This window comes from Zalophus californianus, chromosome 15 (genome assembly GCF_009762305.2).
Source record: "Zalophus californianus isolate mZalCal1 chromosome 15, mZalCal1.pri.v2, whole genome shotgun sequence".
In the NCBI taxonomy this organism is placed as follows: Eukaryota; Metazoa; Chordata; class Mammalia; order Carnivora; family Otariidae; genus Zalophus; species Zalophus californianus.
Genome location: NC_045609.1, coordinates 48,242,871 through 48,257,056, shown reverse-complemented (window position 1 = coordinate 48,257,056; position 14,186 = coordinate 48,242,871). Strand labels below are relative to the sequence as shown.

Genomic DNA, 14,186 nt, shown 5'->3' with positions numbered 1-14,186 from the left:
GGCTTCTCTGTGCCAACCAAAACGTTTCACCCGATGCCTTGCATGGTATTCCTGAAATCTTGTTTCCTTTTTTTTCCCAAGCACACTTGAGCGGGTGGTAGAACAGCCTGGAAAACCTTGTCCTACCTTAAAGAGTTCAGTTCAGCATGCATTTTTTTAATGGCTGCTGTGTGTGGTCCCTATCCACGACTGCCATCAATAAAAACAAAATGAATGAGTACTATACTTCTCAGCTGTGTCCTTGATGCATGAAGGGTGGCACTTCATCATGTCCCCTATCATTTTTTAACTTAGTGGTGGCATGGTTTTGTTGGTGGCATGGTTCTGTGAATAACTTTATCTGTTAGATCAAGCCAGAATGAAATCTCTTTGTTCCATTGACCTAATACTATTCTGTTGGTGAGTGGGAAGACCAAGTATTATATGACTTGGAAATACAACTTTATTATACAGAAAAAATTTGTTTTAAAATAGTTTCTTTTGTGAATTCTCATGGATAATTTATAGTTGTTTTGATTTTTCTCCTTAGGATTTTTGTATTCTTTTTTGAGTCACTATGCTTTCAGAAACATTTAGTTTATAGGTTTACTTAGACTGTCCGTCCTCATGGTCTTCTGTCTATTCACATGCAGTGGCACATCTCTTCACTGAATTGGCCTACTGTAAATGGATTGCTCATTCATAGAGTGAGAAAAGAGATAAGGGCTAGCTGTTAATATTCCTGTCTTACTCCAGTGACACATTTGTAAGACTATAGGTTTTCAAATTATATGGAAAACAGAGGGGGATTAGTATTATATGATATATTCTTTTATTTTTTCTTGATTACTTTAGGCCACCCAAATAAACCTGCTCCTCTTTGGAGGGAGGTGGTATTGAAGGAGGACTTTAGAGCTTATGAATGCTCTTATGGCTGGAATTTTTTTTTTTAATTTTTATTATTTTTTTAAAGATTTTATTTGACAGAGAGAGAGCGAGAGAGGGAACACAAGCAGCGGGGGAGTGGGAGAGGGAGAAGCAGGCTTCCGCTGAGCAGGGAGCCCGATGCGGGGCTCAATCCCAGGACCCTGGGACCATGACCCGAGCCGAAGGCAGACGCTTAACGACTGAGCCACCCAGGCGCCCCTGGCCGGAATTCTTAAATTGCGTCCATGGGGGCTTTGGTGCTTCCATGGGTGTGCTTTGGGGACCCTAAACCCCAAAATTACAGGCAAAATTTTGAGTATATAATATGTATTTTTCTGGGGAGATGCTCCATAGATATGATTGGATAACTGAAAGGGTTTGTGATCCCTGAAAGTTTTAAGAAACTCACCATTCTGTGGGAAACACCATTCTTTGGGCTTATAACAGTAGTGAAGCTAACAGGTATGTGTTTCCTAGGTCAAAGCCCAGATTCACAGCTGCATAAGCCGTCACTTGGAATGCCTTCGAAGCCGTGAGGTATGGCTGTATGAGCAGGTAGATCTTATCTATCAGCTTAAAGAGGAGACACTTCAGCAGCAGACCCAACAGCTCTACTGGGTAAGGTGGCTGCAAGGCTGTAATTGGTTTGAGTATGGTTCTGGTTTCCAAAGAATGTCTTTCCTATAATGTAGCATTAATATAGATCGGGTATAAGTTTAATCTCAAGTGCTATTTGTTAACTTGGATATATTTGGTGCTTTTAGTATCACTGTGGCTAGATGGTTTCATTTTTCTTGCAGTTACTGGGCCAGTTCAATTGTCTTATTCATCAACTGGAGTGTACCCAAAACAAAGATCTAGCCAATCAAGTCTCTGTGTGCCTGGAGAGGTAAAGATATTTTTTACGTGTTTTGACTTTTGGCTTTTTGGTTTGTTGTATTTATTTATTTTTTAAAAAATTTTTATTTATTTGAGAGAGAGCATGAGGAGGGGGAGGGTCAGAGGGAGAAGCAGGTTCCCCGCTGAGCAGGGAGCCTGACATAGGGCTTGATTCCAGGAGCCCCGGATCATGACCTGAGCCTGAGGCAGATGCTTAACCAACTGAGCCACCCACGTGCCCCAGCTTTGATGTATTTAAAAAACAAGTCAATTTTGTAGCTCATTGTGTGTTTTGGATTTAACCTGACTTCTCTTTTCCTGTGATAAGGTCATCCTACTTTATATACTTAATGTTATATCTGGTGGTACATAGTGAAGTCATCTGCCTTTGATGAGTTTCTTAGAAAAGTAGTCATTACAAATTATTCACAAGTTGGCTTTTGTTTTAGATTAATACCGTTTTCCTTAAAAATAGATTTTATTTTTTTTCCAGACTGGGCAATTTGACCCTCAAACCCGAAGATTCGACTGTCCTTCTCTTTGAAGCAGACACAACTGCTCTGCGCCAGGCCATCACCACGTTTGGCTCCCTCAAGACCATCGTGAGTAGTGTTGATCTCAGATATTCATAGAGCACTTCTCAGGTCTGTGGACTCACAGATGGTCTTAAAAATTTTTACTATGAATAGTGGCTTTCTTGAGCATTTGGTAAGCTTCAGAAGTGTCATGTTCTGATTAAGTTGATAGAGCATTAGGCTGGTAGTTCTTGGAATGTGGTACTGACTGACAATTTCCAGAATTGGTCTTGTATCCTTTTAAATAACTTTTGACATATTTCTTATAAAATCTATGGCTTGAAAGGTCTTTAATATAAAAAACCAAACATGGTCTCATTTGGGTCTTGTTAAAAGCAGTAATACTACCAATTCTGGTGACGAATTCTCTTGTATGATGATAGTTATGTAGTAGAGAAATCTCAGATTTCATAACTACTTGTGTAGGTCATTGAATTTAGTGTAAAGAATGTTCTAGTGAAATAATGCTTTGATTACTACTTTTGAAATTTAGGAATTACAGTTTCACTTTTTTGGAATGAAAGCGTAACATTAATAAACATTAATTTGCTTTCATTTTATAGCAAATTCCTGAGCACCTGATTGCTCATGCTAATTCATCAAATATTGGGCCTTTCCTGGAGAAAAGAGGTTATGTCCCATTGCCAGAACAGGTAAAATTTCATTTTTGTTTCTGGTAACTAAGTTATTACTTGGCTATATGTCTTTTGGCTTTTGACTAAACCACTTTTTTTTTTGTACCATTTATTTGCAATATTGCACCAGTGGAAATGAGTTAATTTATGCAATTAAACACTCTCTTCTAGACTGAACGTCAGATAGAAATTTAGAGGTTTTATAGATGTTATGAGAGAAAGTCATTGTTACCAATTAGTTCATAAGACATTATCTATCATTAGCTCTTTGATTGGAGTAGTTCTGTCTTAGGGAACGTTCTCTTTATAATTTTTTTTTTTTTTAAGATTTTATTTATTTATTTGAGAGCGAGAATGAGAGAGAGCATGAGATGGGGGAGGGTCAAAGGGAGAAGCAGACTCTGCCGAGCAGGGAGCCCAATGTGGGACTTGATCCCGGGAGTCTGGGATCATGACTGAGCCGAAGGCAGTCGCTTAACCAACTGAGCCACCCGGGCGCCCCTCTTTATAATTCTTAAGGCAATGTGAACATAGAATGGTAGATGTTTTCAGTTGAGAGCAACCCTGGGCATGAGCTATACTTCTTGTTTTATATGGAGGCTTAGGGAAGTCATGTGACTTGTGCAGGGTCAGTGGCAAGCCAAAATTAGAAAGGTTGGGTCTGCTGCTTTTCTGGTGAACTTTCCATGGTATTCGGCATTGCCTTGTTAAGCGCTTAGTAAGAGTATTATGTGATTAGCAGAAGTCAGCATCCAGCACCACAGCTGTCTCTCTCAGCGAATGGCTCCTTGGAAGCAAACCTGCCGGTGGTCGTCAGGCTCCTTACATCCCCAGCACCAACCTCCAGGACTGGCTCACCCAAAAGCCGACCTTGGAGAATAGTCAGGTGTGTTGCTGCCTTTATTGTTTCTGAGGTAGATGGCGTAGTAGATGGTTTCAGTTTTTAACTCATAGTTTGTCTTTGTTTTTAGTTCTAGGCTGAAAATATTTTTACAGCTCTTTATTACAACAGTGACACTTCTTCACTATAGTTTAGAAAACAGAACTTTAAGGAAATACAAACTCATAACCCCAGCATGCAGAACTACTGTAACATTTTTGTTTACATACTTCCATTTTTCTGTGTGTACATATCTTCTAAACATGATTCTGTAAATCTTGTTTTGACTAGCAGATTTTTTTCACTAGTAGAGCATGAATATATTTCTTTCATTTAATTTCTGCCATAAAATCCTTAATAGTATATAATATGTTGATTGGCTGTAACTTAAACTCGTTTTTCTGGATATAAACAGAGTTCCTCTAAATAGCCAGGAGTTAGTTTGTGCACATTCTTGATTAATTCCTTAGCAGTAGAATCCTAGAAATTGCGTTTCTAGATTATAATTCTGCGTACCCTTTAATTATTGACAGAGAGAGCACAAGTAGGCAGGGCGGCAGGCAGAGAGAGAGGGAGAAGCAGGCTCTCCCCTGAGCAGGGATTCCGATGCGGGACTCGATCCCAGGACCCTAGGATCATGACCTGAGCTGAAGGCAGCCGCTTAACCGACTGAGCCACCCAGGCGCCCCTACCCTTTAAGACTTTTGATCCATATCGCCAGTTTGGCTTTCCAGGAAGTTGGTACCAATTTATATTCAGAAGAATATTCAGAATATTGAGGGTGCTTCCTTCCCTGAAACTTCTCGAATAGTGGTAATCATAAGTTCCTTTTTTCCCCCCAAATTTGATAGAGTAACAAATTTTTACTTCTGAAGTTTTTTTTGCTTATGGAGGTTGAATATTTTTCATGTTTATTAGCCGCTTTGGATGAGTTGCCTAATCATATCCTTTGTTCACTTGTCTTCTTTATTCATAAAGGCTTATTGTATAGAACTGCCAGTCTCTCTTCTGTCAAATATGCTACAGATGCTTTCTCCTACTTTGTCTTTAATATTTTTTAGTTTTTTTAAAACTGCAGAAAATTACATTTTTTGTACTGAAATATATATTTTAGTATCTCAGTAGAGAAATCCTTTGTCTCTTGGCCTTATCTACTTCAATTTAGAAACACTGGGCAGTGTAATAAATGTGGAGATAGAACTCTTATCGTTGAACCCCAAAGCAGCCATAATGTTCTGGTGAACTAATACCGTGTACTTCTTGTGTAGACTTCTGCCAGAGCCTGCGGTTTCTTCAGTAATGTCTGGGGCAACCTAAAGGGCTTAGAAAACTGGCTCTACAAGAGTCAGCAACAAGAGGTTCCTGAAAAACCAACTTACCAAAAGTGTAACAGCCATTCTTCTACCAGTTCTTATGCTGTTGAAATTGAAAAGGCTGGAGACCTGGACCTTTTTGATCAAGATGAGATGGACCTTTCTGATTGGCTGGTGACTGCTCAGGAATCCCAGAAGCTGGAGAAGCTTGGGAAGGGTAGCTGTGAAACCAGTGAGAAGTGGAAGCTCCTCTTGCAGGTGTTCCAGGAGCCCTATAGTGTGAATGATTGGCTTGTCAAGCCTGATTCCTGTACCAATTGTCGGGGCAACCAGCCCAAGGGTGTGGAGATTGAAAACCTGGGCAATCTGAAGTGCCTGAATGACCACTTAGAGGCCAAGAAACCCTTGTCCATTCCCAGCCTGATGACTGAGGATTGGCTTGTCCAGAACCCTCAGGACCCATATAAAGTAGAGGAAGTGTGCAAAGCCAATGAGCCCTGTACAAGCTTTGCAGAGTGTGTGTGTGATGAGAACTGTGAGAAGGAAGCTCTGTGTAAATGGCTTCTGAAGAAAGAAGGAAAAGACAAAAATGGTATGCCTGTGGAACCAAATCCTGAGCCTGAGAAGTGTATAGATTTCCTGAGTGTGTGGCTCTGTCCTTCCAGAAAAGAGGCAATGCAACAAGCTAAGACGTCAAAGGCAATGGCTCCCTCTAGAATTGCAGATTCCTTCCAAGTCATAAGGAACAGTCCTTTGTCAGAGTGGCTCATCACACCCTCATACAAAGAAGGGTGTCTCAAAGAAGTGCCAAGTACTGAAGACAGAGCTGGCAAGCAAAAGCTTATGAACCCCTTGGCCACTTCCTGGTGTCCCTTTAACACAGCTGACTGGGTCTTGCCAGGAAAGAAAATGGGAAACCTCAGCCATTTATCCTCAGGAGAGGACAAGTGGCTACTTCGAAAGAAGGCCAAGGTGAGCACAGACATCAGAATAACACCATTTGAACTAAGTAGATTTATACTTTCTTAATCCCAGATCTTGCAAATGGGCCAGATCCTTAAATGTGTTAAATGTTGCTTGGCCTATTAATTTTGATGGAAGATTTGTGATGCAGACTGAAATTTTTTACATTTTCCAGGCCTCCGGCCCCCATCCTGTAGGAAAGAAAAAAACAAAACCCCAGAGTATTTGATTGGCTGTTTATGGAAAAGATTAAACTGTTGTACCTTTGCTCTTGCTTATGAGAGCGAATGGCCAACAGTATTCCTTATGGACACTAGACTATTTGGAAGATGAGTTAAGTTGGTCTCTTGCTTCCCAGTTGTCATGGAGCAACCCACCCTTGTTGTCTTCTTGCAGGAAGTATTACTGAACTCACCCCTACAGGAGGAACATAACTTTTCCCAAGATCGTTACGGCCTCCCAGCAGTTTGTGACCTCTTTGCCTGTATGCAGCTTCAAGTTGACAAAGAAAAGTGGTTGTATCGAACGCCTCTACAGGTGCGTGCAGGCCACTAGCGTAGCAAAATTAGATTTTAGCTGTTTGTGTTTTGTCTTCAATATGAATTTACACTTTGCCCACTGACCTGTATTCCTGTTAATGCTGTGTGTGTGCTAGGCAAGTGAGCATGGCTGGGGGATCATAACAGTTTCAGGTATTTCACTTGAACTTGCTTTATGAAATAACTAGGACATACTCGAAAGTGACCTTTCAAGATGATTGAGCTGTCGGGGGAATTTTCAGAGCCTATGTGGATTTTAGTAGCTTATTGAGAAATGAGTCAGAGCTCTAAGGGGGTGGGGGGAGAGATTTGCTTTTATCCTATAGTGAAGTGACACTAATCTTTGGGCTTTTCTTTATAGATGTGAAGGAATGGAACACGAGTCAAGCAACTTTACTGCAAATTACCACACATCCATGGGCCGAGTGACTGTGCGGCTTGCCAAATCATTGTGTTTCTGGGTCTGACCAGTCAGCTTAGTTCCTTCTCCTAATTTTGAGCTAGTGAAGAGAAATAAGTCATCAAATTATGAGTTACAATGTAAAAGAAAAAGGCTATTTGTTGATGCTGAGGGTGATCAGTTCCTTCTTACAGAAGTATTAACTCAGCCCTACACTAGAAACACAGCATCTTGGTGGACAGGTCTTTTTCATAAGCCTCTACAGCTCCTTAGATTGGATTATTACTAGAAGTACATTAAAACACTGTAGTTTTAAAAATGAAATAGTTCTATAATCAAGGTGTGTTGATGTATTCGAAAGCTAGTGAGCTTCCCTAACCTTTTGATTGTCCTCCTTTAGATGCTTCCCTTGCTGTGGGTTTTCTTCCATTGGTGGTGGAAATGATTCTTCTGTTTAATATATAGTATATTTCACACAAGTACTTAACTTTGCCAATATATTTTTTTTTCTTTACCAAAATGTGTATTAACAATCTTGGCAATTTTGGACATTAATTACAAAACATTTTAACCTACATGTCAGATTCTACATTATTTTTCTTCTTTTGAAAGAGATTCAGCTACTGCAAATTTTGTCTTTCCCTTTTCTAAATATTATTAAAGTATCGAGTGAGCTTTCAGAAGAACTCCAGATTGCTTCAAGACTATGTTCAAGTAGTCCTAGCTGCTTTCAAAATATTCTGAACTACAGGTCAAAGAGCCCTAGTGCTGACTAATCAGAGAGCAAAAGGCAAGACATGTTGGAAACGTAGTACTCGAACTATTTGCTATCTTAAGGGTTATTGGTGCATCCTGTGTAAAGGGAAGCTGAGCTTGACACCCGGTGCTTTTAACTAGGATAAAGTAAATGTCCTCTCACTGCAAGCATAGCATACCTATACCTCTGAAAGTAGAATGCAGTGACGTTTTAGTGAACAGGCCGTTTTGAACACTTGTGCCTTGGGGTGTTTACTGAAGCTTTATGAAAACTTGGTGTTTTCTCAGTATCCTTAAAAGTCACATCCATGCTTTAAAAGGTTTCTTTGTAGGAAATGCGATTTATAATGTTTTTAAATTCTCTAAGGTAAGATACCGTAGCTGCTTTCTAGGCTTTTAAGCTATTAAGCCACTCAGCTTGCCTCTTATGTTATTGTTCATACTTGTCAAGTTTGTGATATGGTCATCTAAAAACCCTTTTGGGGAAACTTCACAATCCCGCGGTCCTTGCCAGACAGTTTCATTAGACTTCTTGACCACAGCTGAAAAGAGCCTCTTATTTTTTTGGCCCCGCCCCCAATACCACTTAGAACTTTAATAAAGGTGGCAGGTAAAAACTTCGTAGTTTTTGAGGTTTAAGGATGTATTCCTAATTTTACACTCACCACCATGCTAATGAGTATGTAAAACATTCTTCTGCACTGATGCATTTTGTACCCACTCTATTAAAAGCATTAACAGCCATAGTTGTTACGTGTATCTGTAAAACTACCTTGTCACAAAATGTTCTACCACGTTAATCTCTGGGTTGGAGTACAGCTGAGAAACAACTTGAACATTAACTGTTTTATATTCACTTAAATATCAGTATATTTTATGAACCTTAAATTAGTAAAGGGTATATTACTAACTTCATTTTGAGTCTTTGCAGACTTCAGATCTGTTCTTTTAATTTTTAACCTCTCTATGAACTCTATATTAAACTCTTCAAAAAAAAAAAAAACTAGAGGCCTTGAGCTAAGGTTCACTGCTTTGCTGTCAGATTCCTTACTAGGTGCGTGCCAAAGCCCCACCTTCCTCTTTCCTTCACAATAACCACCAGTTTTTTAGTATTTATTACGTGTGTGTATGTGTAACATACAGCACAACTTAACTTCATTTCACAGGTTAGAAAACAAGCTCAGGAGTTAAATAACTTGCCCTTACCTTCTTTAGCTTTCCCAAGACTTCCTTAAACCCTTGTAGCTTGTTCCTTTCCTCTAATTAGGTTTCTAATTATCCTCCATAAGGTGAGTTAATGAGTAGTTAAGCATGATCGTTGGATAGTGTGTTCTAACACAGTACTCCAATGGCATAATGGTTAATCTCAAGTATCCTGAGGTTGTTTAGTGTCGACTCTATTGAAGAAAAATTGTAACCTGGCTGTTAATGGTGCCAAGTAGCCCTTCATTTCAACACAATCAAGAAAACATGTGTTGGCCCAGTTGGGGCAGACAAAAATGCTAAGAGTAACTTTCACTTTATACCCAGAAAAATGCTTTTAAATGAAGACACCGCTATGTTTACACTTGGGTTCTATTTTCACGTTTTTATTGGGAATACAAGGCAATGTTACAGTTTCAGATCATTAAATAAACAAATGTGGTGATACCGTATTGACAACAATCATGACCTGAATTCTGTGAGTAAGTAGTTTTCCAGTTCAGTGGGTAGAGGAGAACCACATTACTCAGCCACCAGAGTGTTCTGGCTTCAACTCGGGCTAGAAGGAATGCCAGTCCTGGTCAACCATCCATGATCTTCACACAGCAAGCTGGAATCTCCAATTTTTCAAACTAACTGTAGTTAGAGTAATTCCAGACTGACCTATAAATTGATGTGGACGACTACTAAAGTGCCCTCCACTCCTAGAGTGGCAAAATCCTCAGAGTGACTGTTGGAGTAAGGAGCCTTTCATGTGCTCCCAGTTATTATATAGTGCATAGAGGCTGGTAAGCGTTAGTCCTGCTAGACCACCTCGTGCTACCCCTCGGAGACCACCTGGAAAAGAGAAGGGGGAAAAAAACCAGCCTTGTATTGCATAGTGTCCTGGTATCAAAGGATTAAGTAATGTTACGAGGTTGAGACACACAATTCATGTTTATAAATATTCCACCTCAAACAATAAAAGTCCTAAAAGTAATGTAAGAAACCAAGACCGGTTCAAGACAAATTCCCTTACATCCCTTGTTTAAGAATACAGTGTATGTATTATTCACAACCTTTTCCCCTCACTTTTGATTTCGTAATTTATAGCTAAGATAAGGAGCATTAATTCATTTTTCTCAATCTCATTTGTTCCTATAACACTCCAGACAAGATCTTACACATATTATTGAAGTCCCAAACAGATCAATAATTTCCTGCTAGTCCTACTGTTTAGAACCTCACAGGGACTGACAACTGATTTAAAGCCCTAATATAAACAAGGTGACACCCTCTTTGGAAACAATATTAAACTTTGAACTCCGGACAGGTCCTCTATTAACTTTGAAGACTCAAGAAGTAGTGGTGATAAGATGGCTATATCAGGCTTTGAGTCAGGTGCTGACAAAAGACCACACGCCCCCACCTCTGCCACTCCTACATCGACATACCGGATGACCTACAACTCATGAGCAATGAGGCACTTGGCGTCATCATACTCACTGAAAAGAAGGATTAGACTTTGAACTATTTTTGCTTAAAATAGTTTTTCATGTGAAAAAAATTAGCAATATATATTTCACTTCAAAGGTAAAAACAAAAATGTTTTAATCAGATGCCTGAAAACCATCCCTGAGTCTAACAAGAGGACTAGGGGGTACCCAAATAAACTTTTAAGAAATAACTTGATGTTCTCTTACGGTTTCACAAACAAGTAGCTATCATAAACTTCAGGTAACCTATACTGTACCCATGGAGTACTCATTCCAAGTCGTTTTAGGAAGGCAAAGGTTGAATGGAGCTGTGGTCCAGTGATTACCTTACTAGAGGCCCTTTGGCTATGAGCCAGTAAATTCTGTGAAATTCAGTGACACTGCCAAGTTAGAACACTTCAGACTAACCATTTCTGCAATGAATGTCCTGCCAGATGGCTTCAGCTGATAGATTAAAAGGCCACCCCCTCCAGGAGCCTCTCTGGTCTGAAGATGTCTGATAGCTGACCTGCGTAGGTTTCCACCTTGAAGTGCCCTAATTATCTCTCTCAAACAGACTGAAACAGAAACTGCAGGCATCATCTATAAATAGCTGTCAAATAGGTGGGAGGAACATCAGAAACAAAAATTCAATGGGAGATCTCCCCTTGAAGCCACATCATCTCTTTATATCATTTAGACTGAGTATGGCAGTTATAACTTGGCAACTGTATTCAATGCGGTTGAAAAATGTACACTTAACCTGCTAACTTAAAACAATCTGCCCAATTTAATAATGATCTACCTCATGTCTTTGACTAGCAAGTCAACAAAAAGTTCTAGGGACTGAAGGTGAACTATAATTAGACCAAATTACTAAAATGGAAAAAAAACAACTATGAAGCACAGGAGAATAAATGCACTCACAACACTGAGTGTAATGAGGGTTCGTTCTTTCTAGCAGATTACAAACATACATTATTCTGAGTCAACACAAAAGAAAGGTGGCCTCACTGCTGTTTATCAGAAAAATGATGGCAGGCAGGTAACTGAAAGCATACTAGGTTTGCAGATGTTTTCGTGGGACCAAACATTCAACTTCAGACTAACACCCCCAGACCTTTAGTCGATTACAGATTCACAGGGCTCTGAACTCTGCCTACTGGTTTGGAAATAGCTGCAAACTGTTCCTCCCAGTTGGCCCTTTGCTTTGAGTTTCCCAAGATCTTACGAAGCTTCTACTCAGCCTTTTTGGAAGGATGTGTAAGGATTTTCATGTGTAAGGATTTTCACTTTAGTTCTCAGCTACCAAATAAATCTCCCTGGGCAGGGGCACTAGGGGTAACATAATGAAACTGGGAACTCTAAGATCTTTGGGACACCAGTGGCATATTAAGTGTCCCTTGAGAACTATTTATCCCCTAGAAAGCTTTCTACTTTGACCAAAATGAAACAAATTCTTCTTTGAAGGCTAGAAAAAGTTATTTCCAGCAAACAGACACTAAACATAGGCTGCGTTTGATTTACTAAGCATAGCTAATCCTGATCCAAGTGTAGCCTCTTATCACATACCAAGCCACGTTTTAGTTTTAACTTTCCATTAATTCCATTTCCCAAATGGTGGTGGTAAAAGTCTGAAGGCCTTGGCTTTAGGCTTTCTGTAACCAACTTATGCCCAACTAAGCACAGGAAGTTTGATTAGCAAATATTCTTGCTTTGAACACAGTAACCAAGTAAGACCAAAGGTCAGTCTCTATAAAGGAAAACAAACACGAGATGTGTGTTTCAGTTCTACCTTCTACCTTTTAGTCCTTACACAACTCTTCCAAAAAGGGCAAATATTATCTCTTTTCTAAACACAGGAAAATGAGGCCCAGAATATTAAAGTACCTTGTTTGTGGGATACAGAGCTTGATAGTGCAGAGCTAACACACTGAACTGACAATTACTTTAGAGCTGGGACCAGCAAATTTTTCTGTAAGTGGTCAGAAAGTAAATATTTTAGGCTTTCAGGGCCCAAAGGCTATTCTGTAGATATTTACACAACCACTTAAAATGTAACTACAGTCAACCCTTGAACAATGCGTAGGTCACTACCCACCCCCCATCCCCTGCACAAAAATCCACATACAACTTCTAACTCTCCAGAAACTACTAATAGCCTACTGTTGACTGGAGGCCTTACTGAAACATACAGTTGATGAACACATATTTTGTACATTATATGTATTATATATTGCATTCTTACAACAAAGCAAGCTAGAGAAAAGATTACTAAGAAAATTGTAAGAGAAAATAACAGCACTGTACTGATTTAAGAAAAACCATGTATAAGTTGACCAGTGCAGTTCAACTTCACATTGTTCAAGGGTCAACTGTCTTTAAAAAGTATAAAACACATTCTCAGCCTCCAGGCAGTGAATAGACAGGCATCTGGCCAGCAGAAGTTGGCCCCCGCAGCCTTACCTACACACTCACATGGCTACTGCAGAATACTCTCCGAAAATTTTTTGGACTATTTAACTTTAAAATTTTGTTAAATTTATTTAAAAAACTGAGGTAAAAGACACATAAAATTGACCATTTTTAGCTGTACAGTTCAATAGCATTAGTATACTGGCATCGTGCTACCATCACCCCCAACCATCTCCAGAGAATTTCATGTTGCAAAACTGAAACTATGTACCCATTAAACAGTAACTCCCCACCCCCCTTCCAATATAATGCCTAATTTTTATTATGTTGATACATAGGGTCTTTGCTCACTTTATTAAAGTAGTCCACATGAATAATTTTAAAAGTCAAAATAGTACTAAAAGATTTTAATGATGTACAATGTGGCAAATGCACCATCTTAATCCTCATTCCCAGTTCCCAAAGGCTACTTTCATTCTTTGCTCTTTACCCTCATGTTTCTAAAAAACACAACTACCTTGCTATTTCTTGATTTTTCAATCTTACATTTTATCTACTGATTTCCTACAAGGAAAACCGTTAAGCCTTTTAAGAATTGTATAAAATGTGCTTATGGAGGGATGTAAGTCACTTTTATAGGGGTTATCTCATTTACAAGTCTGTGAAGGGAAAATATAGGTTGCCTTTGTATAACAAACTGAAATTCAGCCAAGTTCCTCTCTGCATGCAGCGGTTTAGGGATCTAGTGCTAGTCAAGTCAAACCCAGTCTGACTCCAAAGCCCTTTGTCTTTTCACGACACTAAACTGCCTCCAGGAGAGATAAGAAAGAAAGAAAAGAAAGAAAGAAAAAGAAAGAAAGAAAGAAAGAAAGAAAGAAAAGAAAGGAAAGAAAGAAAGAAAAGAAAAGAAAAAGAAAAAGAAAGAAAGAAAGAGAAATAAAGAAAGAAAGAAAAAGAAAAAAGAAAGAAAGAAAGAAAGAAAGAAAGAAAGAAAGAAAGAAAGAAAGAAAGAAAGAAAGAAAGAAAGAAAGAAAGAAAGAAAGAAAAAGAAAGAAAGAAAAGAAAGAAAGAAAAATCGAAAAGGGTAGTAACAGTTGAGCTGCACCTTATGGATGGACTGGATTTCAAATTTATGATATATATAAGGAAGGTGTGGGAAAAGTCTGAAAACATAGGCTAGGATTAGATCATGGAAGGCTAGGATGAGAAATTTAAGTTGAAGGGCAGTATGTCACCATCGAAGGTTTTTGGAGAGGGAGTACTGGGAT

General features: G+C 39.1%; 2 protein-coding genes across 13 annotated transcripts in view; one reads left to right on the top strand and one right to left on the bottom strand.

The window, feature by feature from the left end:
* The window catches only part of NCOA4 (nuclear receptor coactivator 4), a 61,870-nt gene extending 53,278 nt beyond the window's left edge, over positions 1-8,592 (top strand). For 9 of the 11 annotated variants that reach the window (XM_027587291.2, XM_027587281.2, XM_027587314.2 and 6 more), the window contains 8 exons: positions 1,384-1,524; positions 1,707-1,795; positions 2,279-2,387; positions 2,924-3,013; positions 3,735-3,881; positions 5,144-6,160; positions 6,548-6,688; positions 7,052-8,592. In XM_027587291.2, the coding sequence (XP_027443092.1) occupies positions 1,384-1,524; positions 1,707-1,795; positions 2,279-2,387; positions 2,924-3,013; positions 3,735-3,881; positions 5,144-6,160; positions 6,548-6,688; positions 7,052-7,057 (1,740 nt within the window). In that variant the 3' untranslated portion in view covers positions 7,058-8,592. The remainder of the gene's footprint in view (positions 1-1,383; positions 1,525-1,706; positions 1,796-2,278; positions 2,388-2,923; positions 3,014-3,734; positions 3,882-5,143; positions 6,161-6,547; positions 6,689-7,051) is intronic. The other 2 variants (XM_027587299.2, XM_027587365.2) reach the window with 1 other exon arrangement.
* LOC113918682 (mitochondrial import inner membrane translocase subunit Tim23) overlaps positions 7,639-14,186 on the bottom strand; it is a 30,639-nt gene continuing 24,091 nt past the window's right edge. The window contains exon 7 of one of the 2 annotated variants that reach the window (XM_027587376.2): positions 7,639-9,886. In XM_027587376.2, coding sequence (XP_027443177.1) covers positions 9,771-9,886 — 116 coding nt within the window. In that variant the 3' untranslated portion in view covers positions 7,639-9,770. The other variant, XM_027587385.2, reaches the window with a different exon arrangement.